Source organism: Sapajus apella, unplaced genomic scaffold (genome assembly GCF_009761245.1).
Source record: "Sapajus apella isolate SASKATOON/1434 unplaced genomic scaffold, GSC_monkey_1.0 scaffold10, whole genome shotgun sequence".
NCBI lineage: Eukaryota > Metazoa > Chordata > Mammalia > Primates > Cebidae > Sapajus > Sapajus apella.
Window position 1 is genome coordinate 5,775,345 of NW_022436950.1, and position 18,292 is coordinate 5,793,636.

An 18,292-nucleotide genomic window follows, 5' to 3' on the forward strand; every position below is an offset into this window, starting at 1 on the left:
TCTGATGTTTCATGTCTATCTCAGGCATATAATAGACATTGACAATTATTAAGGAAGATCTGAAGCGGGGAAGCCTTTTGATTTTTAATTTTTTTTCTTGGAAAAAAATAGCACCAACAACAACAATCATACAAAATACTAGCAGTGGTGATCGTTGGGAAAATAAAAACTGGAATTGTTTCAGCCCTGTTGCTTAGCAAAATTTACAATAAGGCACCCTGATTTTTTCTCAGCGTTATAAACTTGAATGGCCAGTAGAGTAGTGGATCGTTTTTATTTCCAGGCTTTGGACCACTTGAATGAAGCAAGAGCTTGCAAGCATCACAGATTCTCATTTATCTCCCCCCAGATCTACAGTTCCATCCACAGAAAGCCTCCCTTGTCACCAGTGTCTTAGTGGCTTCCACTGTTAAGTAGCCTGAACCGGCATTTCTCCTACATTGGGGAGTGACTGCACAGTGATGGTGACTGGGTGGTACAGCAAGCCCTGGGCCCTCTGCAAGTGTTGGTTTGGTTCCTCCTTAAGGAACCTCTCCTGACAGACAAAAGTCTTCAGTCCCAGACCACCTGGCTTCGGGAGCGTCAGGGCTTGTCACCTTGTCTGCCAAGTGGCCTCCTTCATTCTTGACTCCCAGCCCATTCTCCATTTACAGCGGCCTGTGCCTACCTGCGAATTCAATGCAAAAATCGTTTTTTTTCCCTTCTCTAGTCTCAGCTGGGTTCCATGGATGCTGTTTTCTGATCTATTCCAGCAATTATGATTCTTTGAACAGCTCCCCTGGTGAAGCAACTTGCTGCTCTGCCGGGCTCTTGGCTCCCCTCTCCCGGCAGATAACCTACAGGTCTCACAGACAAGACCCATGCTGGCATCAACGGGTCTGAGCTCTGAGCCCTAAGCAAAGTGCCCATGGGCCCCTGGCACTTTCTCAGTTTAACCATTAGGATTCTATTCCTGCATCTCCACAGAGAGAACAAAGTTAGGGGGTCACTTATCCATCATTCATTCCGTAACTATGGACTAAACATTTGCTAAGCACTAGGCCAGTGTGCCTCTGTAGAAGCCTCTTCATCTATTATCCGAGAAGCTCAGCAGAGGGCACTCCTGTATTACAACAGTCAAGCGCCAGGGCAGTGAACCTGAACCCAGAGTTCCACAGCAGATCTGCAGTGAGAACATGCAAATAATCCCACGCTTACATGTGTATGTGCGAACACACGTGCTCATGTTCTGGTCTTTATTTACTCATTGTGTTCAAGAATGAATGGGATGCTCCCTTTTGCGTTGTATGTTACTAGCCTTGCTCAAGCAAAGATAATAATGCCGTGACATATTGCTCTAGTCACCAGAGTCACTCAAAAATCATTTTAATTGGTGGTTCATTTTATTTCCAAGCCCTTAAAGGTGGGGGGGAAGAGAATATTTTAGGATGCAATTTCAAAATGACTGCCAAGTTATTGCATTCTGTTTGCTTGAAATAATTGAGTTCTCTGGATGCAGTCATCTTGATGAAGAATAGAAAGAAGAGGACCTGAAATGTCACTGTCGCTGAAAGAGGAACTCATCTCAGACAGGACACGAGTGCATGATATTCTTTAATAAATGTCTCCTTGTGATTAATTAAAACAAAGTAAGTGGCACAGTGCAGCCAATATTTTCCACTCAGTGGAATTTAGCCATGATGTATGTTCATGAAGAAATAGGCTCAAAGTAGGCCTTGCATGTCTGATGCGAGTGGTAAACGTTACTTTCCTTTGCATAATCCCAGTGTTTTTCAATAGAAATCCATATTTGAAGGAAAGTTACCAGTTGACTCCACCAAATGACATTTTTATGTGTTAGAAGTTAAATTATCAACTGTAAAATGAACTTATCACCTGGTGAGCGAAATTAGCAGGTAGAGTGGTTGCTATTCAATTATGGTGAGTTGCTGTTTAATGGTTCTGTTCTGGAAGGCTCTATTAATGTCTATTAATCTGCTTTTTCTACTGGACAGCAGACAGCTCTTTATTGCTGAACCCTATCATAGCTGTGCAAAACGGGGAGGCTGCAGTCAAAACCACTGAGGCTCTTGGTCATAATTAGCACAGCACCAAAAACATTCATTGGATACTTTACTAAAACATCTCCCTACTACCACCTTAAAATCACAGCAAGTCTTGACTAGAGGAAAAGGAAGTCACACAAAGGTAATTTGTGGAAGCCAGATGGAGAGGCTTCCAGTCTGATCTGTCTCTTTCCAAATACCCAGGTCCCAGGCTAGTAAACCACAGGCTCATCTTGGGCTGGTGCTCAGTCTCGGCCCTGTGTGTGGCAGAGAAGAAAGAGAAAGAAGAAACAGTCTTACGAGAAGGTGGCTAGCCATGGGGCAGGCATTAAAGAGAGCCAAGAAAATCACTCCAAAAACACAAAATCCTGTCTCTCCAGGGTTCTCAATAACTGAAGTGGCATCATTATGAATTACACCAACATCTATTGTTTTTGTTGCCTCACTAGAGTTGCTCTTTTGGTGACAGATCCTGGATTCTTGGAGAACCACCCTTTCTGATGTCAGCCCCTGAGCCACATCTATCTGTGTGTTCCCCCCTCCTGGACTGCAGCCCTTGATCCAGGGTGGGCCAGGCAGGCCAAAGGGATGTGTGCTCCAGGCTTTGGTTGGAGTTATTTGGAAAGAGATGTACCTTTTCCTTTCCAGGATCTAAACCAAGGATGTGAGTACCAGGCTGCCAGAAGGAAAAAGAAGCAACACACAGGAACATGGAGGAGGGCTGGAGAGACACCTGCTCTAAACACTCCTTTTGAGCTCCTGGATCTAGCTATGCCTGAAGACCTTTATCTTCAATTTTTCAGTGACGTCAGTGAATACATTTTCATTTTTATTTAAAAAGTGACACAGTGCAGCCAATATTTTCTGTTGAATTTCTGTCCTTCGGTTGGCTCATTTTATTCCTCATTAAAGGAAACAGCATGTGGGTAGAGTGGGGTGTGAGGAAGAGGGCAGCCGGGTGCCCAGTTTTGCGGGTACTGGAGCAGGCGGTGGGCCTCTAGGTTCCGCCTTAGCTGTCACAGGTGCCTAAGCCTTGTTATCTCATCGGGCAGCGCTGGGTGGAATGATAGGCAGGGTCCTTTCCAGGCTGGCACTCCGTTTCCATCCCCGGACCCACTCAGGAGAGTGGACGTCTGCCCTGGCTGCCCTCTTGGGAATTCCAAGGGTTGGGAGGCGGGCTTGTCCTATGGCACCGATGATATCCTATGTTTTTTTGTGGCTTGTGAACTGAAGAGGATGAAGTATTTTTCTAAAATTCTAGCTTTTACTCATAAATGATTAACGTTTTCATTTTCTTCCCCCTTGACCCTGTTTCCAGCGTTTCTGTCTCATAAGCTAGATCTGGGAAGATGTGGCCGCCCATGCTGTGGCCGGCTGTCTCCGGAGCATCTCTCCCGGATCAGTGTGTTTGCCGTAATATACTCTGTTTTCTCCGCACCCAGAGAAGATATGCATTTGTTACGTGTTTACAAACCAGAAGAAAACTACTGAATTGGGATGACAGGAGGTGGAACCCGTGGGATATCAGTGTTTGTGACCCACAGTGCCACCAGCTCCAAGCTGTAGACACATTTTTTCAGCCCCTGGGTCTGGTGCTGCCATTTCTGCGGAGTAGTTCACCTGCGGGCAGGTGGTTCTCAGTTCCCAAAGTCGGGTGGCAAGGGGTGCTCTCCTGAGATGCTAACGCTTCGCCTGGGACGTCAGCAGAGTTGATGCGGACGAAATGAGGCCGCCCAGGGGAGTGTCTAGGACGGTGAGCTGTCCGAGTTACTTAGGGCAGGTAGGGCTTCTAACCCCCATCGCGGCCTAGGATACCCATGCCGGACCTCTGCCCCAACAGCCCCCACCGGGCAAGAAAAGCTGAGCCGCCAAGGTGCCCTGGGCACAGGCCTGCGCTCCGGAGGGCCGCGCTGGCTGTGTGCAGCCCCCTGGTGCCCAGGCAGGAGGCGAGCCTGGGCGTCAAGGGGACCAGAGCCAGGGCCGGCCGTGGCGCGAGCCTGGGTGGGTCGGTGGGGCCGCGACCCGCTGGGTCCAGAGCGCAGGCTGGCGGCTCACCGAGGCCGGCCTCGTCCGGTCCCTTCTCCTGGGGGTTGGAGGCCCGGACCCCGCCGCCCTCGCTCTCCCAGTCTCCCTGGGCGCCGCCCTGCCCGCCTCGCGCCCGGAGCTGGGACCCCGGGACCCACGCCCCCGGGCAGGCTGCGCCGCCCACGGCTGCGGCCCAGGGCAGGGCGCGGGCTCGGCCTGGGCGGGGGTTCCGGGAGCCACGAGCTATTTTTGCAAACCCGTCAGCCGCTGGGGAGGAAGAGCCGGCTCCGGGCCCATTGTGTCTGCGCGGCGCGGGAGGGGCCGCGGAGGCGGCGGGGACGCAGCGAAGCGCGCGAAAACGGCCGGCGGGGTGGGGAGGACCGCGCCTGACCCCCGGCGGCGGGAGGGGCGGGGCCCGGGCGGGGCGCGAGGGGCGGGGCCTGGGCGAGGGGCGGGGCCTGGGCGAGGGGCGGGGCCGGGCGCCCTTCGGCCGCTGCAGGCTGGCGGCGGCGGCGGCAGCGCGGGGACTGCGGGGACTGCGGGGACTGTGAGGCGGCCGCGCCGGCAGCGACTCTCGGGGAAGCCCGCGCTCCGGGAGCGGGAACGGGAGCAGGAGCGGCCCCGCGGCGCCGCCCAGGCCAGAGGCGAGCGCCGGGAGCCGGGAGCGCGGAGAGCCCGGACAGCGGCGGGAGCGCGGGGGCGCGGCCCGAGGAAGCCACAGAGCGAGCCCCGGCCTGCGGAGGGCGCGAGCCTCCCGCGCCGAGCATCCCAGGCGGCTTCGCAGGAGACAAAGCCGCGCGCAGAGGCGCGATGCCCGGCGATCGCGAGCCGGGCCGGCGAGGGCGCGGGGACCGCGGCGTCTGAGCGCGCCGAGCCGTGCGCCCGGGGGACCCAGAGCCCCAGGCCGGGGCGGGTGGCGGCGGCGGGCGGGGCCCAGGTGCGCCGGGCCGCGTCGGGTCCGTGACTGCTCGGGGGGCGGCGCCCTCCCGCCGCAGCCGCAGTGGCCGGCGCCGCAGCCAGGAGCCATGGGCAACATCTCCTCCAACATCTCGGCCTTCCAGTCCCTGCACATCGTCATGTTGGGCTTGGACTCGGCCGGCAAGACCACGGTGCTCTACCGGCTCAAGTTCAACGAGTTCGTGAACACGGTGCCCACCATCGGCTTCAACACCGAGAAGATCAAGCTGAGCAACGGCACGGCCAAGGGCATCAGCTGCCACTTCTGGGACGTGGGCGGCCAGGAGAAGCTGCGGCCGCTGTGGAAGTCCTACAGCCGCTGCACGGACGGCATCATCTACGTGGTGGACTCGGTGGACGTGGACCGGCTGGAGGAGGCCAAGACGGAGCTGCACAAGGTGACCAAGTTCGCCGAGAACCAGGGCACGCCGCTGCTGGTCATCGCCAACAAGCAGGACCTGCCCAAGTCGCTGCCGGTGGCCGAGATCGAGAAGCAGCTGGCGCTGCACGAGCTCATCCCGGCCACCACCTACCACGTCCAGCCGGCGTGCGCCATCATCGGCGAGGGCCTCACCGAGGGCATGGACAAGCTCTATGAGATGATCCTGAAACGCAGGAAGTCCCTCAAGCAGAAGAAGAAGCGGTAATGCGCCCGGAGCGACCGGGGAGCGAGCGAGTGCGTCAAGAATGAATGGATGGATGCATGGATGGATGAGCGAGAACCCGCGCCCGCGAACAAAGACAGCGAACCAAAGCGATGCTTCGAATTTTTAAAACGGAATCTCTGCACCCAAATGCAGGACTGGTGACTTAAGGAGCTGCGAAGGCTGATTACCGGCCTGCTCTGGACCTGCTCCCCCGCACCCCACCCCCAGCTCAGGGGACCTTTTGTCTGAACGCCAGAGCTACTGACGGGGTCGGGGGGCCGCGGTGGGGTGTGGAAGTGCCGGTCCTGCTGTCTGCCCTCCCGGCCCCAGGTGGAAGGCTCTGTAGGCAGAGAGACAACAGCGATTTCTTCCTACTCCTGAAGGGCCAGAAGTTCAGGCTGCCCCGCCCCCACTGGGGGGATCGCACCTGAGTTACCTGAGGTATGCATTTCCCAGAACCCTGGGCGTACCCACCTAGAGGGGGCATGTTGGCTCTGGGGGGACCACCTCCTTGCATTCGGGGGCTGTGAAGCTGAGTAATTTTCGGTCACAGGGCAGGACCCTGTTGAAATTTCATTTGTCCTGCTCTCTGGGCCCAAAGGAGGGGTGGTTTGGGTCATCAGAGGACTGCCTGGGACCGTGCAGCGGGCACGGAGCGCTGTGCTGGCCTGGCTGGGATGGCAGCGGAGATGCCCTTTTCCTGGTGCTTTGTGGTGGCTACAGAAGACCAGTTTTGTTGAGAACTGATTTTCAGCCTGGAATCAGACATCTTCCAGATGGTTTGGACCCTGTCCATGTGTAGGTCATTATCACACAAAGAGACCAATAAAAAATAAGAAGAAGAAAAAAAAGACAAACTATTGGAGGTGGTGGCCAATGATGCATTTACTGTTTGCAGGATAGTTAAAGGTGTTTAAAGGGTAAGGCTTTTGGTGTAAATGCTGGATGGAGTGTGTGTGTGTGTGTTTGTGTGTGTGTGTGTGTGTGTGAATATAGGGACCTCCCTCTGTACTGTGTAATCGGCATTAATATCTAGACCCATATGCTTGGAATTTTAAATTCTCTTAGCCTACTGATTGGCTTGGATGAGCACACCAGCTGCAGATGTGTGCTGAATTGCAAGATGGTATTTTTTTTTTTTTTTTAAACAAGGGATATCTCTTGTAATACTAACCGCGTGATGATGGGTTTTCAGACATGCTTTAAAAAAAAAAAACTTTTACAAATGAATACTTACCTTAGAAATATTCACCTTAGGAAAAAAGACTTTGCTCTGCCCTTTTATATTCCTTTACGCTGCAAGTGGCGACATGTTCAGATTTCTAATTTGGTTCATTGTGGCCTATCTGGTTTAAGTATTTCATTAAAAATGTCTCGTTAGAGTATTTGATGTCATGCACCAAAAAAATAAAACCCCACCTTGTTGCAAAAGCTGACCTCGTTGCATGGAATTAAAAGAGAAGGAAAAACACAAGGATGAAGTCTTTCCAAATTCATTCTTGTGGGAACTGGCCTGTGGAGCCAGCCAGCACTTTGGGCAAATGCAAACAACGAGTGCTTGAGATAAAAGAAAGCGTGACGTCATGGTCACTGGTACTCAGGCACTTCACAGTTTACTTGAAAGAGGCTTTGGAAAATAGATAAAGTGAAAGAAGAATAAATACATATTTTTAATAATGTAATTTTAAAAATCCTTTATAATCAGGACTGTGTCTTGGTTTGCAGAAGCTGTCATTTACCCTGAAACACAGTATCAAAAGGGAAACTTAAAACATACTGTTTGATGTTTTATTTCCTCTTAGAATCCATGTTTTCAGGTAGAATTATGACTTTCCCCCCATTGTCACACATTTCTTTACGAAGGAGGCCTGTAGAAATTGGATATGATCATGCTTGATGGAGCATGTGAGTTAGTCAAATTATGAGTCCATACCTATTGTTCATTACACACCGAATGTTCATTTAAGAACCAGGGGCAGAAGTTCTAGCTTCCTGCTTGAAACCCAATTCTTATATGAAATTTTTTAAAGCAGAAACCTAGCAGCCCATCTGCTTTTCTCTTTTGTCGGTGTATTTGGTACCCCTCCAATGCTGGTCTTTTTGTAGAAACTCAGTAGAGAAAGTCTAGCTAAGCAGTGTTGAAAAGCCTGCAAGATTTCAGTTTACATATCGACAGCATATTCACTGATTTCTAAATGGGCTGGTCCCATCATCTGAAGATTCTGTATAGAATTATTAAAAAAAAAAATCCATCTTTCTTTATTTTCTTCACATGCGACAATTTCTTAAGCACTTTGACATTTTGGTAGTTCCACACTATTGAGAGAATAATATATTTATTTTGTGACATTGCAGATGCCAAATACTGTAACCTTCTCGTGCTAACAATATTAGGTTCAAGATCACTGTTCAAATCCTGTCATGCTTTAAAACTGATGCGAGATGATTTTGTTTTTTGCATAATCAATACTTAAGGGTGCAATCAACTGTTAGTCATTGTGCAGTCAAGTAAAGCCCTGTGGTGTACCAACTACTAGTTATGAGTCTCAGTTGATTTCTGTAATGTTTGACCTAATAATAGCTCATTTCATCTCTGACCCAACAGAGGAAGCACAGATCAAATCACCTTGGTGTGGTCACTGAGGGGAGGCGGGGGGCATGGGAAGCCCCCCCAAACCCCCCCCCAGTAGATCGATGGGTGACTTATTATGCTTTCTGCCCTTTGGCGAGTGAATGGTTTTACCAGAGAGGAAGTTGGCTTCCCTATGTGAGCTTTGGAAATGTTTTCTAATAGACACAGGGAGGCCAGTTTTGTTTCAGAACAATTTTCTTCCCAAATTCTCTGTTCTGGTGTTGGGACTGTGTGCCCTGGTTTCTGTTTTCCTTTCTACTGCTGTAATTCTCTGTCTCAACCACCCTCCTCTTTTGTTTCCATAGCCTTTTATAATGCATATATGATGCTGTGAACAGAAATAAATTATTTATACAATCAAATGACTGGGGAGATTTTCTGTGGATTTTTTTTTCACATTGCTGGTATTCGTTCTCTAGGCCTCTGCTGAGTTGGGGGATGGATCACAAGATGGTGTCTGAGTTCTAATCGGTTCTAGGCCTATATCAATCCTGTCTGCTTTTCTGGTGCCAGGGCCTAGCTCTACCTCGAATGGTGACTCTGAACGCTAACATGCAGGAGTGTGTATCCATTTGAGACTCATTCGCTTGTGCCTGTCCCTCAGCTGGGTGCCCTGCACTGAACCGTCCCAAATCCTTTAGTAAAATGGCCTCACTGTCCAGTCCTTCCTCAGCACTCTCATTTACTGAAAAGGTCATGAATTGATAATTACTTCAAAAATGTAATTATATAAAATTGGAAACAGCTATGTACTAATATAAGAAAGCTAGGAAGCTACTGAGTATCTTGGCTGTGTCTCTCTGCTCAGTACCTGGGCTGAGTCTATGATTTTTGAGTCCAAGGCTTGAGTTCTCTTAAATAGCAGGTGTGGTAAGACCCTCACACTCTGTAGATTCTGCAGTGAAAAGGTCCACTTTCTAGAGAAAAAAGTGATTGGGCCAGAACCAATAGAACCTTGAATGGGTGCAATGGGTGGCGCTTGGAGGCACCTGACAGCTGTGAAGCAACAGGCTTACTCGTGACTAAGTGATGGTTAAGACCCGAGAGGGGTGTGGGGTCTCTGAAGCATGGAGCCCAAAAGAGCCAGTTCCAAATTCTGACTCAAGTGCTTAGGGCCCTGTGATTTGCTCAAGTCTTTTCTCTCTGAGCCTCAGTTTCCTCATATGTAAAATGGGACCATAATGATACCTCAAAGCGTTGTTGGGAGGATGAAGCGGGATAATACAGGTGAAGCGCTTAGGCCCATGCTTGGCACACAGCAAGTGCTCAGTAGCTTTCAACGTGTTGTCATGGGCTGCCCACGAGATGTGGAACGTGTGATAACCTAGCCCTCCTGCGGGCCTTTAAATCAGGTCCTTGCAGTCTCCCCTGTAGCCACACTTCTTGGTATCCTCATCCCGCTAAAACCTAGGCTGCTGACTCTTGGCTGGAGCCAGAGTGGAGTGAAAACGAGCAGCGGGAGACTCTCTGATCAACCCAGGTGGTCTTCTCCTCCCAAGGTATGACAAGCTGAATTAGGTGTCAAACATAGGCTGCCAGATTCTTAAAGCCATTACTTCCATATGTCCCATATCACTAGGCTGTGATCCCCTCAAAGCAGGGAGTAGCTCTTTAATTGCTGGTGTCTAGCCTAGTACTGAGCATATAGTAGCTTCTCAGTAAACATTGGCTGAATGACTTAATTTCTGTCAATTAGTTTTAGCCATAAACTTTAAAATAGGCATTAAATAAAATTACTATCTCCTGTTAAATATTTAAATGAAAATAGACAAAATATTATTATTCTTCCAGATCAGTATTGTGAGATGAATCATTGCTTCAATCAAGCATATTGAAACTTATACATTGGTGAACACATTTGTGGGTTTAGAGGTTCTTCTTTAAACATGAGCATGGCTTGACTTTAATCATTCACATTGCTGCAGGAACTAATTATTGGGACCTGGATTACATCCAAAGGGCACGGATGCTGTTTCTGAACCCTAAAAAAACGGCTGAAAAACACGTAGGAACTACTGTGGCTCCACAGGAGTAAAAATACTGAGAATCAAAAGAACCAAAGACCAAAACCCTTGCTTTATGGGGCAGCCTTAATTTAACCTTGATTCAACAAATACATTCTTGGGGAGCCAAGTGATGTCTGATACTTAGACGACGACAATCATTTTATGTTTTCTAGAAAATTGACTCCAAGTGGCCCCATCAGTCTGACCACTAGTAACTGAGGAGGTTGATGTTAATCCTAAACCACCGTCCTATTTCCCCCCAATCTGAACTTTTTCTTCAGGTTTTGATTCTTCATTTCTAAGTGTTTTTGGTAGACCAGGGATGCCTGGCCCTACTGTGTTGTGTCTTTATGCTTGTCTCCAGAGATTGGATTCTTGGAACAATCCTGTGACCAGCGGGACAGACTGTTCTGATGTCACAGTCGTGGCAGCAAGGAAGGACAAAACTATGTGCATACAGCTGATGTGAAGATAAAAGGTTTGACTTGAAAAAAGTAAGAAGAGAACACATGCAGAACTTGCCAGTCCCTGATTTAGCAGCTCTCTGGCTGCCCAGATGAATAACCTCTCCTCTGCTTTGCGTCCTGACGTAGGTCTGATGCCCACAGCCTGGCATTTGCCTGCCAGGAAGGAATCCGCCATCTCAGTTGATACGCAGGCATTTCTCTCCCCTCCTCATTCGGCTGTCTCGTACATGTTCACTTATCCTTAAAACAGCCCTCTCCTTCTGGCTCTCCCTGGCTCTGCTGAAACTCGTTTAAAATAGAACTTGCACAAGACATTGGAGCATTTTATACATTGGTTTTGCACCAGTTCTGAACTTAGGCGTGAGGCTGCGTCAGTTTCAGAGAGGAACTTGCAATGTGAGGGTTTCTGAGAAAGTAGCCTGCTGTTTCTCCCCCAAGATTAGAAGTGAGAATGAAAGGTCTGTGTTACTTACTCCACCTGAGTTTTCAGAATATGCAGTGGCTTTCTTTGAATGGTGCCACCTTACATGCAAATCTGGGCATGAACTGCTCCTGATGAAGAATGTAACTGACTGCGTTCTACACAGAGTATGGCAGCATGGCACGAAAGAAGTAACCTAAACAAGCGATTCTTAAAGTTGTTTTTATAGCATGCCTTTTAGAGGACAAGCATCTCACTGGCATTTGTTAATTAAAATTACTCTAGCTAGTATCATTAAGCACAGCCTGGTTTATAGTCCTTGTTAGTCGTGGACGATCATGGTAATAGACATTGCAGCCTTTCTGGAGGGCTTAGTGTATGCTAGGCACCATGCTAAGTACTTTACATGCTTGATAATTTTTCCTCCCAAAGTCCCAAGAAATCAACTAATTTTATTTGCACTTACAGATGAGGAAACCAAGGTTAAGAGGATATTGATTAACTAATCTTCTGCAAGGGTGGAACTATTTTAAGCCCCAGATCCCTTCAACCCAAGGGATGGGCTCCTGGAGGCTCCACTAATCTGCTGCTCTTGGATCGGGAAGGTTCTGCAGTTTAAAAAATCTGGGGCTTTGGGCCAGGTGTGGTGGCTCACACCTGTAATCTCAGCACTTTGGGAGGCTGAGGCAGGTGAATCACCGGAGGTCAGGAGTTTGAGACCAGCCTGGCCAACATGGTGAAACCCCTTCTCTACTAAAAATACAAAAATTAGCAAGGCGTGGTGGCACATGCCTGCAATCCCAGCTACTCAGGAGGCTGAGGCAGGAGAATCGCTTGAACCCTGGAGGCAGAGGTTGCAGTGAGCTGAGATCGTGCCATTGTACTCCAGCCTGGGCGACAGAGCAAGACTCTGTCTCAAAAAAAAAAAAAAAACCTGGGTCTCTGTATCTAGGAAGACCAGGATGGAGGGTTTGTGGTGCCAGCCTTCATCACCACCCTCATGCTGATGGCAGAAAGGGTGACCTCCTTTACCCCCACTCCCCCACCGCCAGGGCTCTGCCAGCGTCCCTGCACAGCACCTTGCCTTCTCTCCTTAGAGAGCACATCCCAGTGTCTAGAAGACAATCCCTCTTTTTTCAGATTCTGTCCCTGAATAATTTTGTTTTCAGTTTTCCTTTCAGGAGTGTTTGTGTCGGGAACAATGCCTCCCCCACACAGGCTGGACAGGGAGGAGTGTCAGGTGTCACTGGGTCTGTGTTTGGGGATGTGATCTTGAATGAGCCATCTAGCTAACCCCTCTCATCTGCAGACCCCTCAAGCACAGGCTGAGGCTGAGAATCCCTGTCCTGCCTGCTTCTCAGGATTGCTTGGAAAGTAAAATGGAACACTAGAGGGAAAAGCACTATGCAAGCTGCAAAGCAAGACACACACACGGCAGGAATGCGTATGACGCTTCGGCTGTGACCCCTTCTCTCCACTGATGGCAGGATGCCCACTCCCACTTGTAGGGGAATTCTGCTGGTCTGCTTTTCACAGACAGGTCAAACAGCCCTGGTGCTCCCTCTTCATTTTCACTGATAAGCAGACTTCCAGCTCATGGAGAGTAAACCAAAGGAGACTTCCTGAGGGAAAACATCTCTCCTTGAGAGATTCTGGGCATAGAATCTTTAGTGGAAGTTTCCAGTAAGTGACTGTGGGGGAGAACAACCTCCTCTATCTGCGGTTTGCAGAATTCTCATTCTTCTAATGGCTACTCCTGGGTGTTTCCACTTCCTTAAATGCTAACTCACTGTGCAGTTAATTTCAACTGCCCATGCCTCAGAACAACTAAAAAAATTACAACTGGAACATTTAAAAGGATCATGCAACAATTTATTTCATAAATATGTGTTTGAATCATTATTACATTGAATGAAACTTCTCATTGCTATGTAATTTGAAGTGTGCTGGGATGCTGTGTTCATTGTGTAAAAAAGGCTTTCAAAAACAATATGCACAACCAATTGTGACACCCGCAATATTGGGGAGACTGTAATATAGGCAACGTGTGCTTGTCCTCAGAGGGCTGGTGTTCTAACAGGTGAGTAAGGCCTAAATGATCAAGTGAGGTGCTTGACTCCAGCGCAAAGCGTCCATCACTTTACCAAAGAGAAAGTCACAAATGTAACCAAATCCAACATTGCAAGTTACACCATCCTTGGAGTAGAACTGGAAGCAAGATGTGTTCCCAAAGCATATTACTCTGTCGTCCTGATACCTGCAATGTGAATAATTCTGTCCCCCTCAAAATCCTTCTCCAGCTCTTTCTGAGATTTCCTGGGGCAGGGAGGGAGGTTCATTATCTACATGTCATCAGCCTCCTCCAGTTCCTGTCCTGCCCTGACTCCTGGAGGCAATGCCAGTGTTGCAGGTTTTCGAGAGGCTGATCATCATGATCAGCATGATGGCCCAAACTGCTGACCCCAAACATTGGTGACCCCAGCTGGCTCCACCCCCTTCTCAATGTTCAGCAGATATTTCGGGAGCCTGACTCCTCTGTGTCTGCTTTTGCACCTAAGGAACACAGGTTTCAAAGAGCCCCGGGATTATCTGAGCGTCTGATGCTATGCCGTCCCAGAATCCTTTTTATCTGACACTGGCTGTCTCTCCCGGAGCCTTTCTTGGGTGTCTCAGCCCACTAGTCTCTTCCATGGAGTTCTTCCCAAGAGATGCCTTAACTGATTAGAAATCCTGGGATGGATAGAAATCTTGGTGTGGGCCCAGCTCAGGGTTCTCAACCAGGGCCCCATCAACCTAAGGGGAGATGTGTGGCCTTCCTGCCATCTGGTTGCTGTCATAGAGTGAAGAATTTCCTGCAGAAGTATTGAGAATGACCGCTTCCCCCTGAAATCCAGACCTTGTCTTAATTCTGTTTTTCCTGCATCTGGTAGTATGTATAATTGGATGCTGGAATCAGAGATTAAAAGGTCTGATTTGGGGTGAAGGCCTCAGAAGGAGATACTGCAGGTAAGCTCTACAGATCAATATCTTATCATCTTGCTGGCAGAACCCTGGTTTTGCTTGGATGGCACCTTTTATCTCATGGTTATGTGCTCAGAAAAGACTGCCCTATCCCCAGCTTTAAGAGAAATTAGTATCAACCATAAAATCAACCACTCCCGTTGCCTGCAAGTTGCTTAGGATAGGCCATGTCACAATTAAAACCAATGAGGATGAAGGGAAAGACTTTTTGTAGAGGAGAGAGTGGGTGGGCTTTAGAAAAAAAAATTATGTTGTAAAATAAGACGGCTGGGCACGGTGGCTCACGCCTATAATCCCAGCACTTTGGGAGGCCGAAGCGGGTGGATCACGAGGTCAAGAGATCGAGACCATCCTGGTCAACATGGTGAAACCCCGTCTCTACTGAAAATACAAAAAATTAGCTGGGCATGGTGGTGCGTGCCTGTAATCCCAGCTACTCAGGAGGCTGAGGCAGGAGAATTGCCTGAATCCAGGAGGCGGAGGTTGCAGTGAGCCGAGATCGCGCCATTGCACTCCAGCCTGGGTTCCAAGAGCGAAACTCCATCTCAAAAAAAAGAAAAAAAAAAAAAGACATAGAGACCATATGGCTCTCCTTTGCTACCTCTGAATTTCAGTGAAGATGTGATGCCTGGAGTGACTGCAGCCATTCTGATACCCTGAGGAGAGCCAACCCACACACTAAGAATGGCAGAAAGGACATATGAAAGGAACCTGGGTGTTAGAAAATATCATTGAACTGCTGAAATAGCCAGCCCTGGGACAACCTGAACTCAGGGCTTGGGATTTCGGCTATCCTTCAGGCACCATCACCAACTCTGATGTTGCAAAAACGATAAGAGCTCCCACAAGAGCTGCCATGTGAGACAAACCTCTCCACCATCTCTGTGTGTGCTAACAGGTCACAAGCAGATGGAAACCTGCCTTGCTTGGCCCAGGCTCAGGGAGTGGAAGGACTGACTGTTCCCATCTTGGTTTGACAATTACTGCCAAGGAGCCAAGGACGTTCTGGCCGTAAGAGTATAATTCGGAGTAAGCAGCTGAGAATGTCGCCCATTGTTAAGCCCTTTACCACTGCTCATTTTCTCAAAAGAAATACTCTGATAATACTAATTACTGCCATTCATGAAGTGTTTGTTTTATACTAGACGCTGAATTGGGCACTTGACAGTCATCTCATTTAATTCTGTCTGAAGCACTACTTCCTGCCTGCACCAGCTACCTCCTTTGGATAGACAGACAGACAGATAGATAATCTTAAAAACAAAGGTTGGCCACTTTTGGAGTGCCAAGCAGTGAGCCAAACACGTTAGATGGGCTCTCCTACTTACCGCTGACAGTAAACATCATGGAGTAGAGACTAGTTCTATCGTTAGCCTCATTACAGAGATACAGAAACAGGCTGAGAGGTGCTGGGTGCCTTGCCGTGGTCACAGTGCTACTACAAAGAGTGAGGATTTGAACCCAGACAGTCTGACCTCAAAGCTTGTGCACCTGCCCTGAGGCAGCTCTACACAGCCCTGAGCTGAAAACTCAGGTGGGTACCCCAGGATATCTGACTCCTAATTGGTGGAGCGTCCACCACCATTGTAGCTGAGAAGGACGGCACAGAGATCTCTGAACCAGCGCCTTTGAAATCTGATGTGCATACTTACCGCCTACCTGGGGATTCTGCTGCAGCGTACATCCTGATTTGGTGGGGCTGCGGTGTGTCATGGGATTCTGCTTTTCTCTGGTACCCCAAGGAGGCTGATGCTGCTATTCCCTGAATGCAAACATCAGAGCATCCATTTGTTCCTCGGGAGTTGCCGGAGCTTGGCTTTGTATCATGCCAGCATCCCAGAAGATTTCATGCCTAAGCCATGTTTCTCTGGTCCCTTTAAAGCAGCTGCTGTCAGTCATGGGTGATTTTGTCCTCGTACAACAGCAATGTCCTGTCACACAATGATTGGGTGTCACAACTAATGGGAGGGGTTACAGGCACAGGTGGGCAGAGGCCACCTCAACATCTTACAATGCCCAGGACAGCCCCCCAGATAATGATCTGGCCCAGAATGTCCATAGCACGAGGAGCCACGCAGGAGGCCTTTGCATTGGCAGTCCCCTCTTCCTAGGACACTTGTGCCCCAGGGGACTGCCCAGCTCCATCTTTCCTTTCCTCTATGTTTTTGCTCCAGCATCCCCTCCGGGCCAGGCCTTCCCCAGCCTCGTTTTAAATTGTAACTCCCACCCCTCACTCTCTCCCTTCTTTGCATCATTGTTCTCCATGGAACATGATTCCACTGACGTAATGTGCACTTTCTTCAGTTATTTCTTCATTGTCTGCCTCTCCTATGTGTTCGTTTCCCATTGCTACTGTAAAAAATGGCCACAAACTTGGTGTCCCCAAATAATACAAATGTATTCTCTTACGGTTCTAGGATCCAAAGGCCTCAAATCCCAGGTGTCAGCAGGAGTTGATCCTTCTGCAGCTCCAGGGGAGAGCCTGTGCCTCACCTTCTTCAGCTTCTAGAAGCTGCCCATGGTCCTTGACTCATGGCTCCCCTTTTATTAGGTTGGTGCAAAAGTAATTGCAGTTACTACTGGTAACAAACACAGTTAGTTTTGCACCAACCTAATATCTTCAAAGCCAGCCGCATGGCACCTTCAAACCTCTCTCCGACTCTGGCCTTTCTCTTATAAGAACCCTTACGAAGACATTGGGCCCACCCAAATAACCCAGGACAAACTCCCCGCCACAAGGTCCTCAGCTTACATCCACGGCGTTCTTTTTGCCATGTAGGGTAACATATTTACAGGTTTCAGCAATGAAGACATGAACATTTGGGGGACCATTATTCTGCTGACCACACCCTACTAGAATGAAAACACCATGGAGGCAGAGAGTTTTATCCAACGTGTTGATTTCTGAATCCCCAGAGCCTAGCACTGGGCCTGATACTTAGGAATACTAATTTATTGGATGATGAATAACCCTTGGTTTTCAGAAGAAATAATCAGAAAACTGGAAGCAACAGAAGACACCCTCCCCAGTGAAATATGGCTCACCTGTAAGTCAAACTGTAATGTGGATTTGTTATGGATGAATATCAGTATATAAAAAGGAAACTTAAAGAGACAGACTACTGTCCTGGCCAGAGTTAGATCTGGACAAAGCAGCCAATGGATTCACATAAGGATGGTGTCCTCCCACAAGGCCCAGGCCAGCCAAGAAAGCATGGAAAATAGGAGACCCCAAGGGACGCTGGTGGCAGGGACCTCACTCTTTCAGCAGGCAGTGCAGCCACCCGTGTCTGCCCTGGTTTTCCGACGTGGGGTGGAAGGCCTAGACAGCAGACACAAATAAAAGCGCTCTTGGCAGGTACAACTCTAACAGCAAATTAACCCCGCTGATGTTTTGGTTTGTGAGTTAGTGTGTGAGTGTCCCAGGGTTGCCATGGCAACGTGCCACAAAGGGGCTTTAATGACAGAACAGTGTTGTCTCCCGGGTGTGAAGGCTAAAAGTCTGAGACAGAGGTGTCAGCGAGGTTGGTTCCTTCTGAGCCCACTGGGGTGTGTGTTCCAGGCCTCTCCCCCAGGTTCTGGTGGTTTGCTGGCAATCTTTGGTTTTCCTGTTTGGGGCAATATCATCCCAACCCTCACGTGACATTCTCCCTGTGCACATGTCTCGGTGTCCAAATTCCACCTTTTTGTGAGGACATGATCCTGTTGGAACAGGGCTCACCTAGTGACCCCATCAAAATTTGATCATCCCCAAAGACCCTATTTCCAAATAAGTTCTCGTTCACTGTACGAGGGGTTAAGACCTCAATCTTTTGCAGGGGATGCCATTGAACTGTAACTCACAGTTTCTGTGAATTGAGGCCTCATGAATCTGAATCTCAAAGTTTAATTAGCTTCAAGATACGGGGAAACCACAAACTATGGGGAAGTCGTCACAGAATGCACTGGGGACAGCTGCCTGTTCACTTATTACGCCTGGTCCTTCACCAGCTTTCCATTCAGCCTCCTACATTCACAGGGGGCTTTCATCTTGTTGGTATTACATAATGTTTTACAGCTGAGTTTCAGGGT

At 48.9% G+C, this 18,292-nt stretch overlaps 1 protein-coding gene and 1 long non-coding RNA gene across 2 annotated transcripts in view; one reads left to right on the forward strand and one right to left on the reverse strand.

Annotated features, from left to right (window-relative positions):
* LOC116551612 overlaps nucleotides 1–17,908 on the reverse strand; it is a 270,657-nt gene extending 252,749 nt beyond the window's left edge. The window contains exon 1 of the long non-coding RNA XR_004269018.1: nucleotides 17,861–17,908. This is a non-coding gene — a long non-coding RNA (uncharacterized LOC116551612). The remainder of the gene's footprint in view (nucleotides 1–17,860) is intronic.
* Nucleotides 4,597–8,669, forward strand: ARL4C (ADP ribosylation factor like GTPase 4C). The gene has a single exon (XM_032277838.1). The coding sequence runs from the start codon at nucleotides 5,096–5,098 to the stop codon at nucleotides 5,672–5,674; it is 579 nt and encodes a 192-aa protein (XP_032133729.1). The 5' UTR covers nucleotides 4,597–5,095; the 3' UTR covers nucleotides 5,675–8,669.
* Nucleotides 17,909–18,292: the final 384 nt, after the last annotated feature.

Excerpts from the sequence above, each read along its gene's own strand:
- ARL4C (XM_032277838.1), top strand. The coding sequence starts at position 5,096 with ATGGGCAACATCTCCTCCAACATCTCGGCCTTCCAGTCCCTGCACATC.